Here is a 17,605-nt window from a genome sequence, read left to right as displayed (position 1 = left end):
GGACCCCACTGGCCTTTTGATTGTGACAGCATCAAAGGCTGAGGGACCCCCATCACTCTCTAGCATCTGAGGCATTTCCTCTTCCAATGCCCTGCTGGTCACTCAGTCATTATCTATTCTTTGAGGCCCCACTGACTGGAGCCCACCAGGCTCCTGTCCATGGAATTCTCTAGGCAAGAATATTGGGAGTGGGTAGCCATTTCCTTCTCCAGAGGATCTTCCCGACCCAGGGATCAAACCTGGGTCTCCTGCACTGCAGGTGGATTCTTTACCATCTGAGTCACCAGGGAAGCCCCTCCAAAGCCCTGGCTGCTTGCCAAGGGCCCACCGATCACAATGTTTCCTCCCGTGTCCCTTCTGTCCACACAGGGCACACTGATTTTTGTCTGGGTACCCATGGGCCTTGTGGCCCACCATGGCCAGACTGGCACAGAAAGCCTGGTCTCCCTGTGTTTGTCCTGAGTGGACAAAGCCATTGTCACCATCTGGGCCTTTTGTTTATCTCTGGGTGCGTTCCACCTTTTTGGTCGTATCTCTGTTATTGAAAAACCAAATAAACCAGTTGGACAAAATTGCTCATAGGGGTCTGAGGACCAGCAATTGTTTTTTCATTTTGTGTCTGATGTCTGGGACAGACTGGGTATAAAATGCATAGCCAAAAGGGCCTGTTCCTTGGGGAAGGGGGATCCACATTTGTATACTTTTTAAAAGCTTTCACTAATCTCCCTTGAAAAATGGCAGAATTTTCCTCTGGTCCCTGTTGTACTTCTTCCACTTTTTTCCTAATTAGCAGATTTCACTGTAACTTTTTTATACCTTCTATTAAAAACAGTCATATGGTCCCATCTATCCCTATCAATAAATTTAGTGACTTCATTGTGGATCTGCCTTAGGGACAGCTTTGTTCCCCACCTGGTGTACTGAATGGCCCTCCTGGGCTTGGGCTGTCATTTCGTCAGCATGGACTCTGGCTATCACATGCTGTTCTTTCTCAGGGGTGTAGCAGTGAGATAAAAATCTGTGAATTCCCCCTGGTAAAATCAAAAGATCTGATTAACCAGGTGAACTCCTGTGTGACATGTTCGGGGTCCTCAGAAAAATCCCCCAACTTACCTGCCAGATTTAGATCAGACACTGAAAAAAGCGCATTTCTTGATTTTTATCAGAAGTTTCTCTTGGAGGCAGAACCATAGGCACTTAGCGATAACTTACATAGCTGTAGGTAATAGCTAAACCGAAAATTACCCCCTTGGTTAACTTGAAGTACAAAGGTCTCTCCTCACCCTTGGGTGTGTTTCCCCTGGGATAATAGCCTTGGTTTGAGTAGCCATTTCCATAAATACAGCAGCTTTCATCAAAACAATAGTTTGCTATTGAAAAGTTTTCTTCTCATGTTAAAATCCACCATGAAATTTAATTAAGAATTTAATGACTTTTCTAATGCTTATTGCTGTATTTCTCTTAAATCTTTTTGTAGACTCATCCTCCAATGCTTAACATCTAAGAGGGCTAAAAAAGATGACGCTAACCAGAATAACATTGACTTACAGTTCTCCCAACAGAGAAGGGACAGCCAGATGTCACCCCTTCACTAAGCTGACCTACGTCTCATCCCATCCAGAAGTAGCTAATGATCATCGATCGCCCTTTACCCACTTTTAAGCACAAAAGGTTAAACAACTGAAGTGGGGAAATAATAGGGACAGAGTAAAGGGACATGCAGGTGATTGAACAGTTAGTCTCACTAGGGAGTTGTAAATAGAAAAGGAGGGAGACCCCTTTAAGTTAATGATTACTCAACAGAGCAGGTTTGCTTAACCACAAAACGATGTAACAGAAGCATGAGACAAGCCCCCAAATAATAAAACAATGATGGCAGGAGACTCACATCCTGCCCAGTGAGCTCAGTGAGCTGATGGTCCCCAGGACACACCCTCTGCACACATAAAAAACAGTAACTTATAGATCTTGTTTGACCATGTAGGGACAAGAAAACTCGCCTGCTCAACCTGGAGGAGGAGCTGACAATGGAAGCCTAATGTCTACTCAAGAAGGTCAAAGAAGTTCTCCCCCTCCCCACTTCTGCTCTAAAACTGTAGCCCCAGTAAGTTCTGGGATGCAGTCTTTCTCACTTGTCCACTTGTAAACCTCTCAAGTGTCCTATTCTAATAAATCACTTATCTCTCACTTTGCCTCTTGCTAAATTCTTTTCTGTGTTAAGACATAAAGGACTATGGTACCAGAGCTCTTTGGAGACCCCCAAAATGACACCTAACAGTTTTGTACATGCCTCTAGTCTGAAAAACAAATGTCAGAAGGGGAGACAACTTCTCTTTTCATTCGTCATATTTCTCAGTACCAAGCATAGTGCCTGGCACAAACACCTTCAATACATGATGTTTCAAAATCAACTGAACATGTTAGGACCAAACTGGAGCCAGGACAGGCTCTAAGGGGCAGGCTAGGCCTGAGGTTTAGTCTCTAGAAAAGCTGAGGCACTGGGAATTCCTGCAGGCAGTGTAGCTAGACCAATCATAAAAATCCCCCTAGCCCTCGGCCCACGCCAGACCTGAGCCAATCCAGATAGGGATGCGAGGTCTGAAAGTCCCGCGCGCATACGGTTTAACCAACCAGCTATGCTGTTACAGAAACAAAGAACCGTCTGTATAAAAGTATATGTGATACAGAGCTCGGGGCTCTTGTTGGATTCCACTGTGCTGGATGAAACCTGGGCCCTAACTCGAGCTAGCAATAAACCCCTTTATGCTTTTGCATTGCTGTGACGTCTTATTCTCTCAGTTATTGCTTCATTGCTTCTGTGTTTATATGCTTAGATCTCTGGGTTTGGGGCTAACAGCTGATAGAAATATGAGCAAAGGGTTGAAAATAAAAACAGTATAATGTCTATGGCCCCTGTTAATTCTGCACACGTTGGATGTTTAGGCTACCACTTCCTTTAAGATAAGCTAAAAAGCACCACAAAGCATAGTGATGCATCTGCTAGCATAAAGGTTGGCCTTCTGTTGGGAGGGGCACAGTCACTGCAGAAGTGTGAATGTAACAATGTAGAAATAAGGAAGAAAGCATTTAGAAAAAACGGAGTACAGAGATAGTTTTAGATTTTTTTTTTTTTAACTATCACTTCTGAAATCAGGCCTCTATTTTTCTCAAGTCTAAATTAGCTATTTAGAATAAGTCTTTACAGGGAAAACAAACTTTATTAAGGATTTGGTAGATTATATGGCTTGTACAGCTTTCCTACTAACCTAAAGCTTATGAATTTTAGCATCTATTGACTTTCAAACTAAGCATTAAATTCAGGGTGGGGAAGAGCACCAGTGGACCAAGCAAGAAGGACTCCTCTGTTTCAACCAGTGTGCTGCTGCTAAGTCACTTCAGTCGTGTCCGACTCTGTGCGACCCCATAGACGGCAGCCCACCAGGCTCCTCCGTCCCTGGGATTCTCCAGGCAAGAACACGGGAGTGGGCTGCCATTTCCTTCTCCAATGCATGAAAGTGAAAAGCGAAAGTGAAGTCGCTCAATCGTGTCTGACTCTTTGCGACCCCATGGACTGCAGCCTGCCAGGCTCCTCCGCCCATGGGATTTTCCAGGCGAGAATACTGGAGTGGGGTGCCATAGCCTCCTGTGTAGCCGTATTCTACCTTCTTTAAAACCTGGGTTCCAGCACTCTGTGACCTGACAGAAACTTCAGTGATGTTAGAAACTACTCCAATATTTACATGAGCTTCACTAATAATATTCCTTTATTCTTCAAAACATTTATGTCCCAGTTCCTTCCATTTCTGAGCCATCAACATAAAATCCTGGAGATGTGAAAAAATGTCCAAGGTAGAGCTTTCTTTGACTGTACACACACACACACACACACACACACACACACTACTGTATAAACCATGTAAGTTACATGAAATTTTCCATTAGTAATTAAGTCACTTAAATTTTATTAACAGAAGTATGAACTGTCTTCCATTTAGAGATTTATTCTACCTTCTAAGGCTAGAAGTATTCTTATATTGGCACAAGAAAGGCCATATTAGTCTCTGTTATCGCCACGATTTCTAAATATTATATATATTAGTTCTAAACACTTAATACTTAGGTAAAAGCAGAAATACTTATATAATTCCACAGAAAACAAAAATATTTTTTGCATAAAAGACCTCAACAATTCATAACTTGTATCTTTTTTAGGCTATGTAGCCCATGTGACCAACTTTTACAACAGAAAATGTTCCATTATATTTCCTATGAAAACTTCAGGATTCAATTTTTCAGGCAAGTAAAATTTCCTTTTAGAAGTTTGCCACCCCACCCTAATACTAAACAGATAAATCTGAAAGTAATTTTGGATCTGGCAACAGGAATGCTTTTAGCAATCTTGTTACCAGTTCTATTACACGAGAGCCTATATTACATCAAGGTGCAAAGCCAATGCACATCATCCTGAGAGTCTATTTAAAAGAAAAGTATATATTTTGGGGAGCGTGCAGGAAACATTCTCCTTGCCCAAGTCTTTTTCTTTTTCTTTTTTAAGGATTCCAATGAAATAATACTAAGGATTTAGGTTTGAAATTTATGGAGAGTAAGAAAATAATGAGGCCCAATTTCCACCAGGGCTACTGGTTTGTACCAACCCTGTGTGGTAGTTATTATCCCCATTTTACAGACAAGGAAAACTGTGGCTCTGATAAATTCAGCAACTTTGGGTCCCAATGCTAGGAAGTATGAGGTTACCTTAATTACAAGTCTGCACATGCACTTTTTGTTTTTGCCACACTGGTGGTTTACAAACTGGGTATTCTGAGTAAGAGGAAATGGGTATAACCAAACAAGAAGGGTTCCAGCCCTATATCCCTATCTGAACCAGAAGCAGCTATTTTTTATGTTTTATATGCTGGGCTTAAGACTAACTATTTTTTCTTAAAAGGTTTCAAAACTAACATATTTAAACTACTAGTGTATTAATGTAATGTACTAGTGTAATGTAAACTACTAGTATTATTATGTATTAGGCCACCTACTTACCACAGTTATGCTAGTTTATCTTCGTCATTTTCCCCCAGAGAGAACAATTAACTTTATTCAAAATTACATAATTCTACACAAAACAAAAATATTTTTGCATAAAAGGCTTCAACAACTCATAACTTACGTAGCCCATGTAACCAACTTTTACAACATAAAACATTCCGTTATATTTCCTATACAGACTTCAGGATTCAATTTTTCAGGCAAGTATAGTTTTCATATAATGATGAAAATTGCCCATACTAAATGAATTGCAGCCTCGGTTTTCTAATTAAGCTCTAACATGAGAAAGCAACTTTACCTAGGCAATTGCAGTAATTAATCCACCAAAAACCAATGAAAGCACCCTCCATTTTCCTTCCCTATCCAGAACTGAGAATAAAAGCATCTAACAAATGTATGACATTAGAGATCTTAGTTGTTCTCTTAGGTAACACACCCAAACTAAGGATTATACTCTATAGGAAATTAATTAATTAATACTTTATAGGAAAGAAATTTTAAACTCATTACTTTTCAAAAGGAAAAAAAGTATCATTCCATAAGTGAAAATCATTTCTACTGCTATTAGCAAAAGAAGGGAATGAAAAAAAAAAAAAACACCTCAATAAATCTTTCTGAAACACATTAGTAAGAAGGTTCAGTTTATTTGTTTAGAAGAGTGTAAGTAGTTCTCTAAAGGCAAGACTTTCGTTAAAAGCAGCTAGTAGTAAGATCATGGCTGTCAAACTGATGTCTTTCACAGAAAGTGGCTTTTCCTTTAAGTGTTTCTAAAAATATCTTAGGACAGTCTTATCATTCTAAACAGTCTGTAATTATATACGTATTATTTGTTGTCACTTTAAAATCTTGGGTAGAAAAAAAGTACTAATAAACAAAGGGAGGATGAGAGTTTAAAAACAAAACCCAGCCTTGATCAGTGTAATAAATACAGTATTCACAATGAGTACACAGCAACAAAGTCCTCTCAATGAGAGTGTACATTCACAGTACTGAACAAAAAATACAGACTTAAGAATTCCATTCTCTCGCTTCAATAGACTGGCTTATTCATAACCACATCTTAAACCAGTGTGCTTTTCTCAGCTCCCTCTTTATATTTAAAATGTAGTTCTAAGTTCCAGTGATTGACTCATTTTAATTTTTAGAAAAATGCTGGCAATTGTGAGCTATATTAAAGCAGTCTTATTGGAATGTTATTCCATTACAACTACAATACCACTGTACAGATAATTACTGCTTGGGAACATGTGGAGTACCTTTTAAAAATAATCTTCCTTGAGGTACGGTTTTGTCTGTTGAGGGTGGATTTGCCTAAGCTCAACTGGACCAAAAGTATGGGAAATAAAAGAGGGGACTTAGCTGGGAACTTGAGGTACACATAAAGTTATGACTATTAAGAAATTTTACTTACCTTTCTGTGAGATTCAAATTGACTTTAAATCAATTTGAAAAAGACTTCTCACAACTTTCTAGACAGCAGTAGGGCTGCTAGAATACCAAGATAATAGCTTCTCAAGTAGGCTGCTTTCCCAGTTTTGAGTAATTAAGTCCCCCTTCTTTGGGGTGGACCCACATGGTCTCCAAAGCTCCATCTTTACAGACATAATCATACCTCATAGAAACAACCAAAATAATTCCTACACACCACATTGTATTATTAGCCCTAGGCATCTTATAACATGGGAACATCACACAATAAAGTACATTTTCTTGAAAATGATCACCTATTATTCACTGTACCTAAAGTACACTACCATTAAGAATAATTGAGCAAATGCAAAAGCCAGCTTCTCTGGATCTTTAGTATTCCCTTTAATATTAATGGTGGTGATTAATACTTACGATACAGACTCACTAGTCTGCAAAATAACCGAAGTCAGTATTCATTAGATAAAACTATACCAATGGTTACTTCTAAATAACTTCAAATAAATTATTACCTGAAAGTTTAAACAACAAAAAATTTATCTTCCACATAAGTTCTACAATAAAATAGTTTAAACACATGATTGATTCTGTCATACATTAGAAAATATTTTTCTTTGTCTGGCCTCACTTCTTTTTCTCTTCCCACTTTTGTCCCCTTCGATATATAATATTATGGATGCAAACTCAAGAATTCAAGGTATAAGGGATAATTTTGCTTCACAGATATCATGACTACACAGTATAACAAAAACAAGATAAAAATTGAATAGACCTGAACTTTAAAAAAAAATACAAATTAGGATATGTAATAAGATTATATTTGGAAAAATAGATATTTTCTCTACTAGAAACAGCAAAACATTCCACATTATTTTCTTTCCCAATTGCATGGTTAATTAGCAGACATTCCAACAGTGTGCATGAAAAAATTTCTAAGTCACAGGTACTTAAGTGATTTCTTCAGCAGTGTTCTGGCTAATTCAGTGGCCAAGAAAACATGACGTTTGGTCTCTAATTAGATGGAGTTAAGAAACAAAACCAAATTTCTGAGATTTAAGCTGATATGACTTAACAAAAATCTGTCGTTACATCAGCTACAAGTTTCCCTTCTCCCAAAAAAGAAAAAAATCGACTGTTTAAAAGTGTCCAAACTTCCAGTAAACTTCTAACAGCTCATTTTCAGGTGACCTAGGAATGGAGTGAGCCATCTGTAAAGCCTGAAGTGGTCCAAACAACACAGATAACTTCATGACGGCTGAAAACAGACGCTGGCCCCAAGTCAGGTAGAATACCCAATCTTCAGTGTCAAGGAAGGAAACAAAGTCCAAGCTTCTAAAACACGTAACGACAAGTCCAGGAACGTGGCCGAATATAATCCAGAAATGTGGGCTTCAAGGGGGGGAAAAAAAAGGAAGAGTAGTTTATTTGTATGCTCTGTATATATGAGGTATGGGGTAGATTAAGGGGGTGCTGTTACGTATTGTACTGTCTTTTTAAAACTTCTATTATGTATTTGTTTATTTTTGGCTATACTGGGTCTTCGATGCTGCTCGGGCTTTTCTCTAGTTGTGGCGAGTGGGGGATACTTTCTAGTTGCGGCGTGCGGGCTTCTCACTGTGGTGGGTTCTCTTGCTGTGAAGCAGAGCCTTTAGGGTGCAGGGGCTTCAGGAGCTGCAGCCCGTGGGCTCAGCAGTTGTGGCTCCCAGGCTCTAGAGTTAACGGCTCAATTGCTATGGCACATAGGCTTAGCTGCTCTGCAGCATGTGGGATCTTCCCAGATCAGGGATTGGACCCAAATGTCTCCTGCGTTGGCAGGCAGACTCTACCACTGAGCCACCAGGGAAGCCCACATCCTGTACATGTCCTAAATGCCTTCCAGCATTTAAGCTATAAGCAGCTCACTAATTCAAAAAAAGTCCACCATTTTTATCTACAGCACATATTTACTTGCTTTAGAAGCTTTACACGAGGCTAAGTCCAGTAAAATTTACAAAACGGCATGGACTCCTGACCAAATTTCAAATAGACATTACCCTTTTTCTGTATCTTGCGTTTTATTTTGTGAGCACCAGCCAAAATCTAAATGGTGGTGGGTTAAGGATGATAATATACGCAAATTACTATAATAATACAAAGTTTAAAATTTCTGAATTATCTAAATGAGGAAGAGGAGAAAGTTCAGAAATAGAAGAGACTGGAGCAAGAACTGGAAAAAGCTTCATGGGTGACACTGCATCCCAAGTGGATTTTGATAAAATCTGACGGGTGAAATCTGAGTGCAAAGAGCAGACTGACGAGAGACAAGAGTTCAGAGCAACTGGTTCAAATGCACAAAGGGGATCCGTAGGGAATAAGGAGGGGGTTGAGAGCAGCACAGCAAGATCAGGGTGGGCAGCAGAAGCTTTGGGAGGGAAACTGGTTGATCTGATTTCGAGTATCTTTAATTATGGGCTCCCCAGGCAGTGCAGTGGTAAAGAATCCACCTGCCAGTACAGGAGGTGCAAGAGACGCAGGTTCAATCCCTTGGTGGGGAAGATCCCCTGGAATAGGAAATGGCAACCCACTCCAGTATTCTTGCCTGGAAAACTGCATGGAGCCTGGTGGGCTACAGTCCATGGGGTCACAAAGAGTTGCATGTCACTGAGCACACATACATCTTCAGACATAGGTGCCAGGGAGAAATACCCAGGCGGACGTATCAAGAAGCCCCCGCCCCACCCCGCCAATATTTGGGAGTTATCTCTAAGCAGCGAAAAGCTAAAGTTCTAAGAATGACACTCTCACATACTTACAAAAAAGAAACAAAAACAAAACAACAGGATTGAGAAAGTAGCTGACATAAGCATAAGTAAAACAGACAGTGAGAAGCCGCTGGATAACACAAGGAGCTCAGCCTGGTGCTTTGGGACAGCCTAGAGGAGTGGAATGCCAGTGTTGGGAGGGAGGCTCAAGAGGAATGGAATGTATATATATATATAGCCGACTAAAGCTGTACGGCAGAAACCAACACAACACTGTAAAGCAATTATCTTCCAGTTAAAAAATAAAGGGAAATAGGCTCATAGGCATATGGTCTAGCTGAACGCTGCTGCTGCTGCTGCTAAGTCGCTTCAGTCGTGTCCGACTCTGTGCGACCCCATAGACGGCAGCCCACCAGGCTCCCCTGTCCCTGGGATTCTCCAAGCAAGAACACTGGAGTGGGTTGCCATTTCCTTCTCCAATGCATGAAAGTGAAAAGTGAAAGTGACGTCGCTCAGTCATGTCTGACTCTTAGTGACCCCATGGACTGCAGCCTACCAGGCTCCTCCGTCCATGGGATTTTCCAGGCAAGAGTACTGGAGTGGGGTACCATTGCCTTCTCAGGAACACTGTTACGAAGAGTTTATTACTTCAGGAAGGAAGAGGTAAAAGAAAGATATTTGTGGGTTGGAATGGATACACATGCCACCGAGAAAACCCTGGAAAAGACCTGCACTTTCAGGGCACAGGAAGAATATTAGAAGGAGCTAAATAAAAATCAGATGAGGAGGGAAAAAAGACAGAACCAAGAACTAGGAGAGTTCATGGGAAGAAAACAAAAGAAAAGTTACAAGGACAGTACAGTAAGATTAGATAAGTTACCGCTTTTACTCCACACTTCTCTCCCCCTTAACATTAACTAATCACTGTCTCCACTACTCCCTTCCCCTTTATCCTGCCCACAACTCTCATAATCAGAGGACAAATAGGTTACTTTTCTCCTCCAGTCTGATTGAAGACTCACATTTTTCAGAGGGCAGTGCTGACGTGCATACCACTCTTGAGAATAAAAACACAGGAGGACTCCATTGCCCGCAAAAAGGGAAGTCCACATCAGAACGTTCCAAATTGGTCTTTTCCGACTATCGTTGACAAGAAAGTTGAAAGCCACTAAAGTAATGAAAACAACAAAAGTTATATACAGTCCTCAAAACAATCTACCAGGAGTTTAGGAGACTCAGATGTTTGCTATAATCATTCAGTTATCATAAATAGCTTCAACTGTGTATATATAGTTCTATTCTGGCCACTGGTGATATAAGTAAAAACGAAGCTTCATTGTTAAAACTTACTAATCAGTGATTATTCGGAAATTAGTCAGTATTCCGAAAACATATATTCCATGAAAGCATTCATATTCTAACTTGTCCTTCTCCACCCCACCCCAAAAAAGGGTTAGTTTTTTTCAGACTGTGAACACTGTGTTAAGAATGGCCAGGTTTTTAATAGTTTTTATGAGCTACCAAAGCAGTGGTATCAACAGTCTTCAAGAGGTTATTTATTTAGCTCACTTCCCAACGTCAAAGTGTAAACATCTTGCAACAGAACTAACTGTGTATAATTACTCGGAATGAATGTTCTTACTATCTGACAAACACAGCCTTGATATGGTACGAGTACTATCTAGTTTTCTGCATCAATGTTCTATTTTCTTTTAGCATTATACTCAGTATTCACGAGATGCCCAGATACTCACTTCCAAAGAACATGAAGAGCACAAAGAGCACTGGATAGAAAAAGTTCAGGCACACAGCCAAGGCGTACTCGTGCACCACGGCCGACACGGCAAAGACCGCCAGCATGGCCGCTGCCCTGAGCCTCTTTGTGAAAAACTGCAGTGAAAGGGAAACATAACTTTCAAAAAGGAAGTCATCGAACGTGCACTGCACAAGACACACTGAAAACATACTAAAGGCACCCATTTAATTAGATCTGTTTGATTTTCTAAGTGTACTCCTCGGAGTAATACAAATGTACTAAAATAATGACAAAAAACATCTGTGCTTAAAAATCCTTATTTCACTACATGAGGCATTTCCAAAACTAATGTTGAAAGATTGAGCATATCTTCAAAAACGTTAATAACTTATATCTGTAACACACTATGGTTGACAAAACATAGTTTTCATTTATAAATGGACACAGAGTAACACTGTACGGTAGACTGGGCAGGTACCATTTTTACAGGTAACAAAACTAAGATTCAGAAACAAGGGACTTGCCTCATCCGTAAGTCAAACTACCCTTACAAGTGAAGGACACTCAAATATAATGTCATTTGTACCACGACACACTGTCATTCTGCCAATAGTACCCTTACTTAACAATTCAAACCTACAATCCAGACATCAGTGTTAATCAGATACCAGTGTTAACTGACTACATTTAAGTCAGCCTAAATAAATTCTGTTGTAAAGAATGTCTGGAAGACATACATTAATAATCTATACTGGAGAGTTGTAAATTCGACCACAGGTGCTTTCTCCACTTCTAACAAAAGGAACAAAAACAAAAAACAAATGGAGAAAGTTAGGGGGAGACTGGAGATTATCTGTTATTATTATTGGAGATTATCTGACTCCTTAAAAAATATATATCAACCATTACTGGTGGATTATTTCAGCTTCTCCAATGCCTCCATGCATTCTTACATTGCAGCTGTGAAATCCAGAGCAAAGACATGGTCTTAATCCTAGCACATGTACACACTGGTCCTCTGTGCAGTACTACTCAAAGCAGAAGACTTCTGAGACCTTAAGGGCTCACAAGAAAATTGCAGACAACTAAGGATAATTTCTTACAGCTGTACAATACTAATACTTTCTGGAAAAGAATCTCTGTTTCTTCAACAATTTCAACTAAACCCCACTGCTCACCCAGAGAAAGTCCTTGTAAGCATAGTAATATAGCCAGTCATGGACCACCACATTCCAGGTCCTGTAATAGTTAGAGTATGATGTAGAGTTCCACCAATCCTGAGGAAAAAAGCAAAGGTGTAAACACATAAACAAAACCAAAGCCAAACCTCCTGAATACTCCCAGAGAATAGACGCACATAATGAGACATCCAGAGACTGTTATGATAAATTGCTGGTCCACCCACTGATGCAGAAAAATCTTCAAAGGCATTTTGGTTATTAGTGTTCAGTGTGACATTAATCCTAATTCAACGGATGATTAAGTTCCCAGGTTCATTGTTTCTCATCGTCATCCAACAAGTTATGATGGAAGGCACACCACATAATCATTCAAGATAAATAAGTAACCTAATGTTCATCTAAGTAACAATCACTTATCTTGCTAAAACACAATGAGAGAATTTGAAGGTCACACAGACTCAGACAGTATGATAACCCTCAAGATCAGTCTGCTGGTATCATAAGCAGCAAAATGTTGGCTGTACAACAAGTGAGAGGGCAGCCACCTCCGAATCATAGTGCTCCTTTAGACGTATCTTGTTCCCTCTAAGATCAAACCAGTGGAAGACGACATCTAAAATTTACACCACACTCACTGCTCTTTTTGAGAGAGGGGTGGAGTAGGCTTAGAATGTTGCCAAAACATCAACAAACAAAACTCTAGAGGACTTTGGGTAGGATTACAGACCACCACTGGGGGAGGAAATGGCAACCCACTCAGGCAATCTCGCCTGGAGAACTCCATGGACAGAGAAGCCTGGCAGGCTACAGTCCACGGGGTAGAAAAGAGTCGGACATGACTGAAGCGACTTAGGACAGAACACTATGAACCGATCTGCCTCAGCCTACAACTTAATACCAACTTTGGAAGCATAAGAATGCTATCTGAAGCAGAATTAAAGCCTTTCAAAACAAAGGAGGGAAACGTTACTTCCTCCATGAACTGTTGAACAATCTTACATAGAACAATTTGCTGAGATCAATCCTAGAGCACCAGACAGCCAATTTCAAATGAATAAAAAGTCAGCAAAGTCTCAGAATGCCCTCTGGACACATGCTTTCCCACTATAATCACCAGTATGGGATCCAGTAGAAACCAAATCTGGATCTAAGGGAGCAGACGTTAGAGGTAGCAGAAAAGACAAGACTATGCCACTTTTATCAGCAGCAAAATTTCTGACAATATTCGTAAAACCTGTGGGGAAAGATGACTTCACATGTTAAAAAGCTAGTAGCCAACAATATTCAAATACTTAACAATGAGGAAACAAAACGTGAAAAGAAGAATGAGTCCAAGTGCATGTTACCTTGTAAAACATCCTATCACCAAAGCGTAACATCTCAGCAAAGGCATTGAGCCAACAGTGCAAAAAGGCAAAAAAAATAAGCAACAGTATCAGCACACCTAAAAATAAGATGAACAATATTAGAGTCTTTCCAAATAGCTCATATACTCGTAAGGTAATTACATGTTGTCATTTGCTTAGCTAAATTACTTTGTAAAATTAAGGTTATTATCCCAGCTTATCATTCCAGAAACGATATGGTGTCTTTTGAAAGCTAATTATTTCAACCCAATAAAGAAATGACTTTCTTCCAAGTGGGTTTTATAGACGAAAATGACCCAGCTTGTTTTAACAGAAATGCCTAAATGTATGGCTTAACTTGGTAGTAGACTTCTGTCATTCTAAAATACTCCATGCCTTTGAATCCATCCCACAACCTGGAAGCAACTTTCTAATACCTCTCTACCAGGCAAATGCCTGTTTATTTTTTAATACCAAATACTACATGTCACCTCCACTACAAACAAAGTTCATCAGCACTTTATATACATTACACAGTATTTTAAAATATCCATTTATATGCCCATCCCTTTCAAAAATATTAGTCTACTATGTATAAGACTGTGTAGGAGAGACTATGCCTGGCTGACCTGACTATAACACACAATCTTTGAGCTTACGGAATTTGTAGCCTAGTGAGGAAGATATACATAAGTAACATGTACTCTATCAGAAGGACAGATAGACTTACTGGAGTAAATCTTGAAGGGCAAGCGGGGAGTGGTACTAGAAAATGTCTGGGGTAGAGGGAAAGAAGAGAGGACATGACGATACCATTTAATACCATTTAACGGGCAGAGAAAAGAGAAAGAGTAAGTAAAGGGAACTGAAAGCTGCTCACTGCTGTGTACGGCATGGCCAGAAAGACAGGAGAGTAAGAGGGGCGAGAGAGACTGTACCATGCCGTCAACAGCATTCAATGCTTCGTGGAGATCAAACAGATTAAGGGCTAAACCAACCACTGGAGGAGATCAGTGATTTTAATAAAGGCCATTTCAATGGCCTGGTCCGATCAGGAGCAGGAGTAGAGTGACTGAACAGTGAATGAGAAGATAAAGCATAGATATGGACTATGTGCATTCACTACAGTCAGAGAAAGCAAAACTTGAATGAAAGTGAGATGACAAATGGAAAGGATAGCCAGAGATAGGAAGTGTGCTTCATTTGTGGGATATATGGAAAGAGATCAAAGATGGGTATAGGTGTGTAGATGAGTTTATAGTGAAAAGCAGGTCAATCAGAGGTACTCATATGCAATAGCTTTCTGCTTTCCTTGCAACTTCATGAATGACCATATTAACCAGTAACCACATTACCTGGCAAGATGGAGTTAAATATACATAAGATCAGAACACGAGCGCTAAAGGGCTCCTGTTTGATATTCCGAAATAAGGGGGTGCAGAGCCTTTCAAAGATGTAGTACACATAAAAAAGGCAACCAAAAACCTGGAACATAACAAAGATAATTATAACAATGGTGGCTTGATCAGAAAAGATAGAAAGTTATTTTATTCCTTCAAAAGAAGATACCTACGTGATCCATAAACTAATGTACACACACACACACACACACACACACACACACACACACCATTTAACACAGTGTATAAGATTGAACTTCAATCCTTCAGAGATAGTACTCAAGGCTAATATCTATCATACCCATTCTCAAGCCTTTACCAAATGGCATTTTTAAAAGATCAGACTTTGAAATCTGCTTTTCCTGTTTCATGAAACCCATAACAAAAAAACCTATTTCATAAATGGGTATTTGATGACACAAGATTTTAAAATTTGTTCTTCTGGGATTTATGATACAGATAAAGGGTTGGGAGAGTGTCAGAACCACATCTACACATATATATGTATCAATAATAAAAAATAGAAAGGGAGGGGGAAATTAGTGTCAATGCAAACTGAAGTAACCACGTAGAATTACTTTAATTACAATAAAAATATTTATTACAGAAAATTACTTTTGATGTATTGGCAAAACAAATACCAGTTACTGTACTGGGAAGAGTTTCCACTTACACAAGATATCTAGAATAGCCAAATTCATAGAATCAGAAAGAACACTGGTAAATGCTTGAGGCTGGGGTAAGGAGAGGGGACGGGGAGTTAGTGTTTAATGGGGACAGAGTTTCAATTTAGGAAGGTGAAAAATTTCGAGACATGGATGATGGTGAGAGTTGCACAATAACGTGAATGTACTTGGTGCCACTGAACTGTATAGTTAAACATGGTTAAAACATATGTTGTACACTATGTGATTTTACCACGATATTAAAATACACACACACACACACACAAACACACACACTCACATATATATACATAAAAGACTTCAGTAAGAGTTTCAGAGCTCCTGGTACACATGAATTTACCAATATTTTAAATATATTAAGTTATTATTGTATTCAAATCCCCATCTCCTACCAACCAACAAACCTCAGGCACTTCAAAAAACTCACCTGTGCAAACTGCATAGTCACATAACCCCATCTTACAGTTGGAGTCCTAAAAAGGAAGAAACAAAACAACTTTCTCAATAAATAACCGAACTTTAAAAAAGATCCTCACAGTATTTTCCCCACACAGAACATCATTTTTGATACAGGAAATACATGTGTAATTCTGTTGAGAATTACTGCAATCAAATCAGATTGCTAGAATCACCATTTGGGATTTCCTATGCCAGCAGTAGTCCTGCTCTGTACTCCTACAGGAACTGGCCCACCTAACCACCTCACTCCTGGCACATTCTGGTGCTATCCCATTTCTGCTTTCTAGTGCCATTACCTGGGATAGTTGTCACGGTAGATGAGGGTAGGAGCAAACAAGAAATACAAGTACTGGTTGACTGTGGGTACTGGAACAGTGCCTGGAAAAAGGAAACTATGTTAGACTGGAGGCTCTTCATTTCCTTTCAGCAAAACTGAAAGGGGAAAATAAGCACAGAATAGGGAAGACAAAAAGCTACCCCTCCTTAGCTCATGATGTTTCCTCTTGCTCTGTCAAAATGATGACTTCTTATCCCTAAATTAACTGAATATTACCAATCCCTCTGTGGGCTTCCCTGGTGGCTCAGACGCTAAAGCATCTGCCTGCAATGCAGGAGACCTGGGTTCAATCCCTGGGTCAGGAAGATTCTCTAGAGAAGGAAATGACAACCCACTCCAGTACTTCTGCCTGGAAAATTCCATGGACAGAGGAGACTGGTAGGCTATAGTCCATGGGGTCGCAAAGAGTTGAACACAACTGAGTGACTTCACTTTTAATCCTTTTAAGTTAAGTTATTCCTGCGACTCCTTGATTTGGAAGGAGATGGCACATAGGCATAAAGCGCATAATGGATCTATTAACATTCTACATAGGCAGAACACCCTCTGACATAAATCACAGAAAAATCCTCTACGACCCACCTCCCAGAGTAATGGAAATAGAAACAATAAACAAATGGGATCTAATTAAACTTAAAAGCATTTGCACAATGAAGGAAACTATAAGCAAGGCGCAAAGGCAGGCTTCAGAACGGAAGAAAATAATAGTAAATGAAACAACTGAAAAAGAATTAATCTCCAAAATATACAAGCAGCTGCATGCTGCTCAACACCAGAAAAACAAACAACCCAACCAAAAAGTGAGCCGAAGAACTAAACAGACATTTCTCCAAAGAAGACGTACAGATGGCTAACAAACACATGAAAAGGTGCTCAACATCACTCATTATTAAAGAAATGCAAATCAAAACGACAATGAGGTATCATCTCACAGCAGTCAGAAAAGCCACCATCAAAAAGTCTACAAACAACAAATGCTGGAGAGGGTGTGGAGAAAAGGGAACCCTCTTACACTGTTGGTGCGAATGCAAACTGGTACAGCCGCTATGGAGAACAGTGTGGAGATTCCTGAAAAAACCGGAAACAAAACTGCCAGACGACCCAGCAATCCCACTGCTGGGCATACACACTGAGGAAACTAGAACTGAAAGAGACGCATGTACCCCAATGTTCACTGCAGCACTGTTTACAACAGCCAGGGCATGGAAGCAACCTAGGT

At 39.8% G+C, this 17,605-nt stretch overlaps 1 protein-coding gene across 6 annotated transcripts in view; it reads right to left on the bottom strand.

Moving 5' to 3' along the window:
- Positions 1–5,073: 5,073 nt before the first annotated feature.
- SOAT1 (sterol O-acyltransferase 1) overlaps positions 5,074–17,605 on the bottom strand; it is a 65,472-nt gene continuing 52,940 nt past the window's right edge. For 3 of the 6 annotated variants that reach the window (XM_060396184.1, XM_042229417.2, XM_004013835.6), the window contains 8 exons: positions 16,346–16,427; positions 16,018–16,063; positions 14,860–14,989; positions 13,505–13,602; positions 12,156–12,254; positions 10,976–11,111; positions 10,244–10,389; positions 5,074–7,869 (listed from right to left, as the gene is read on the bottom strand). In XM_060396184.1, coding sequence (XP_060252167.1) covers positions 7,813–7,869; positions 10,244–10,389; positions 10,976–11,111; positions 12,156–12,254; positions 13,505–13,602; positions 14,860–14,989; positions 16,018–16,063; positions 16,346–16,427 — 794 coding nt within the window. In that variant the 3' untranslated portion in view covers positions 5,074–7,812. Of the gene's footprint in view, positions 7,870–7,915; positions 8,560–10,213; positions 10,390–10,975; positions 11,112–12,155; positions 12,255–13,504; positions 13,603–14,859; positions 14,990–16,017; positions 16,064–16,345; positions 16,428–17,605 lie in introns of those variants that run through there. The other 3 variants (XM_060396183.1, XM_042229412.2, XM_042229413.2) reach the window with 1 other exon arrangement.

Source organism: Ovis aries, chromosome 12 (assembly GCF_016772045.2).
Source record: "Ovis aries strain OAR_USU_Benz2616 breed Rambouillet chromosome 12, ARS-UI_Ramb_v3.0, whole genome shotgun sequence".
NCBI classification, from domain to species: domain Eukaryota; kingdom Metazoa; phylum Chordata; class Mammalia; order Artiodactyla; family Bovidae; genus Ovis; species Ovis aries.
Note: the sequence above shows the minus strand (reverse complement) of the source record. Positions and strands in the feature narration are given on the sequence as shown.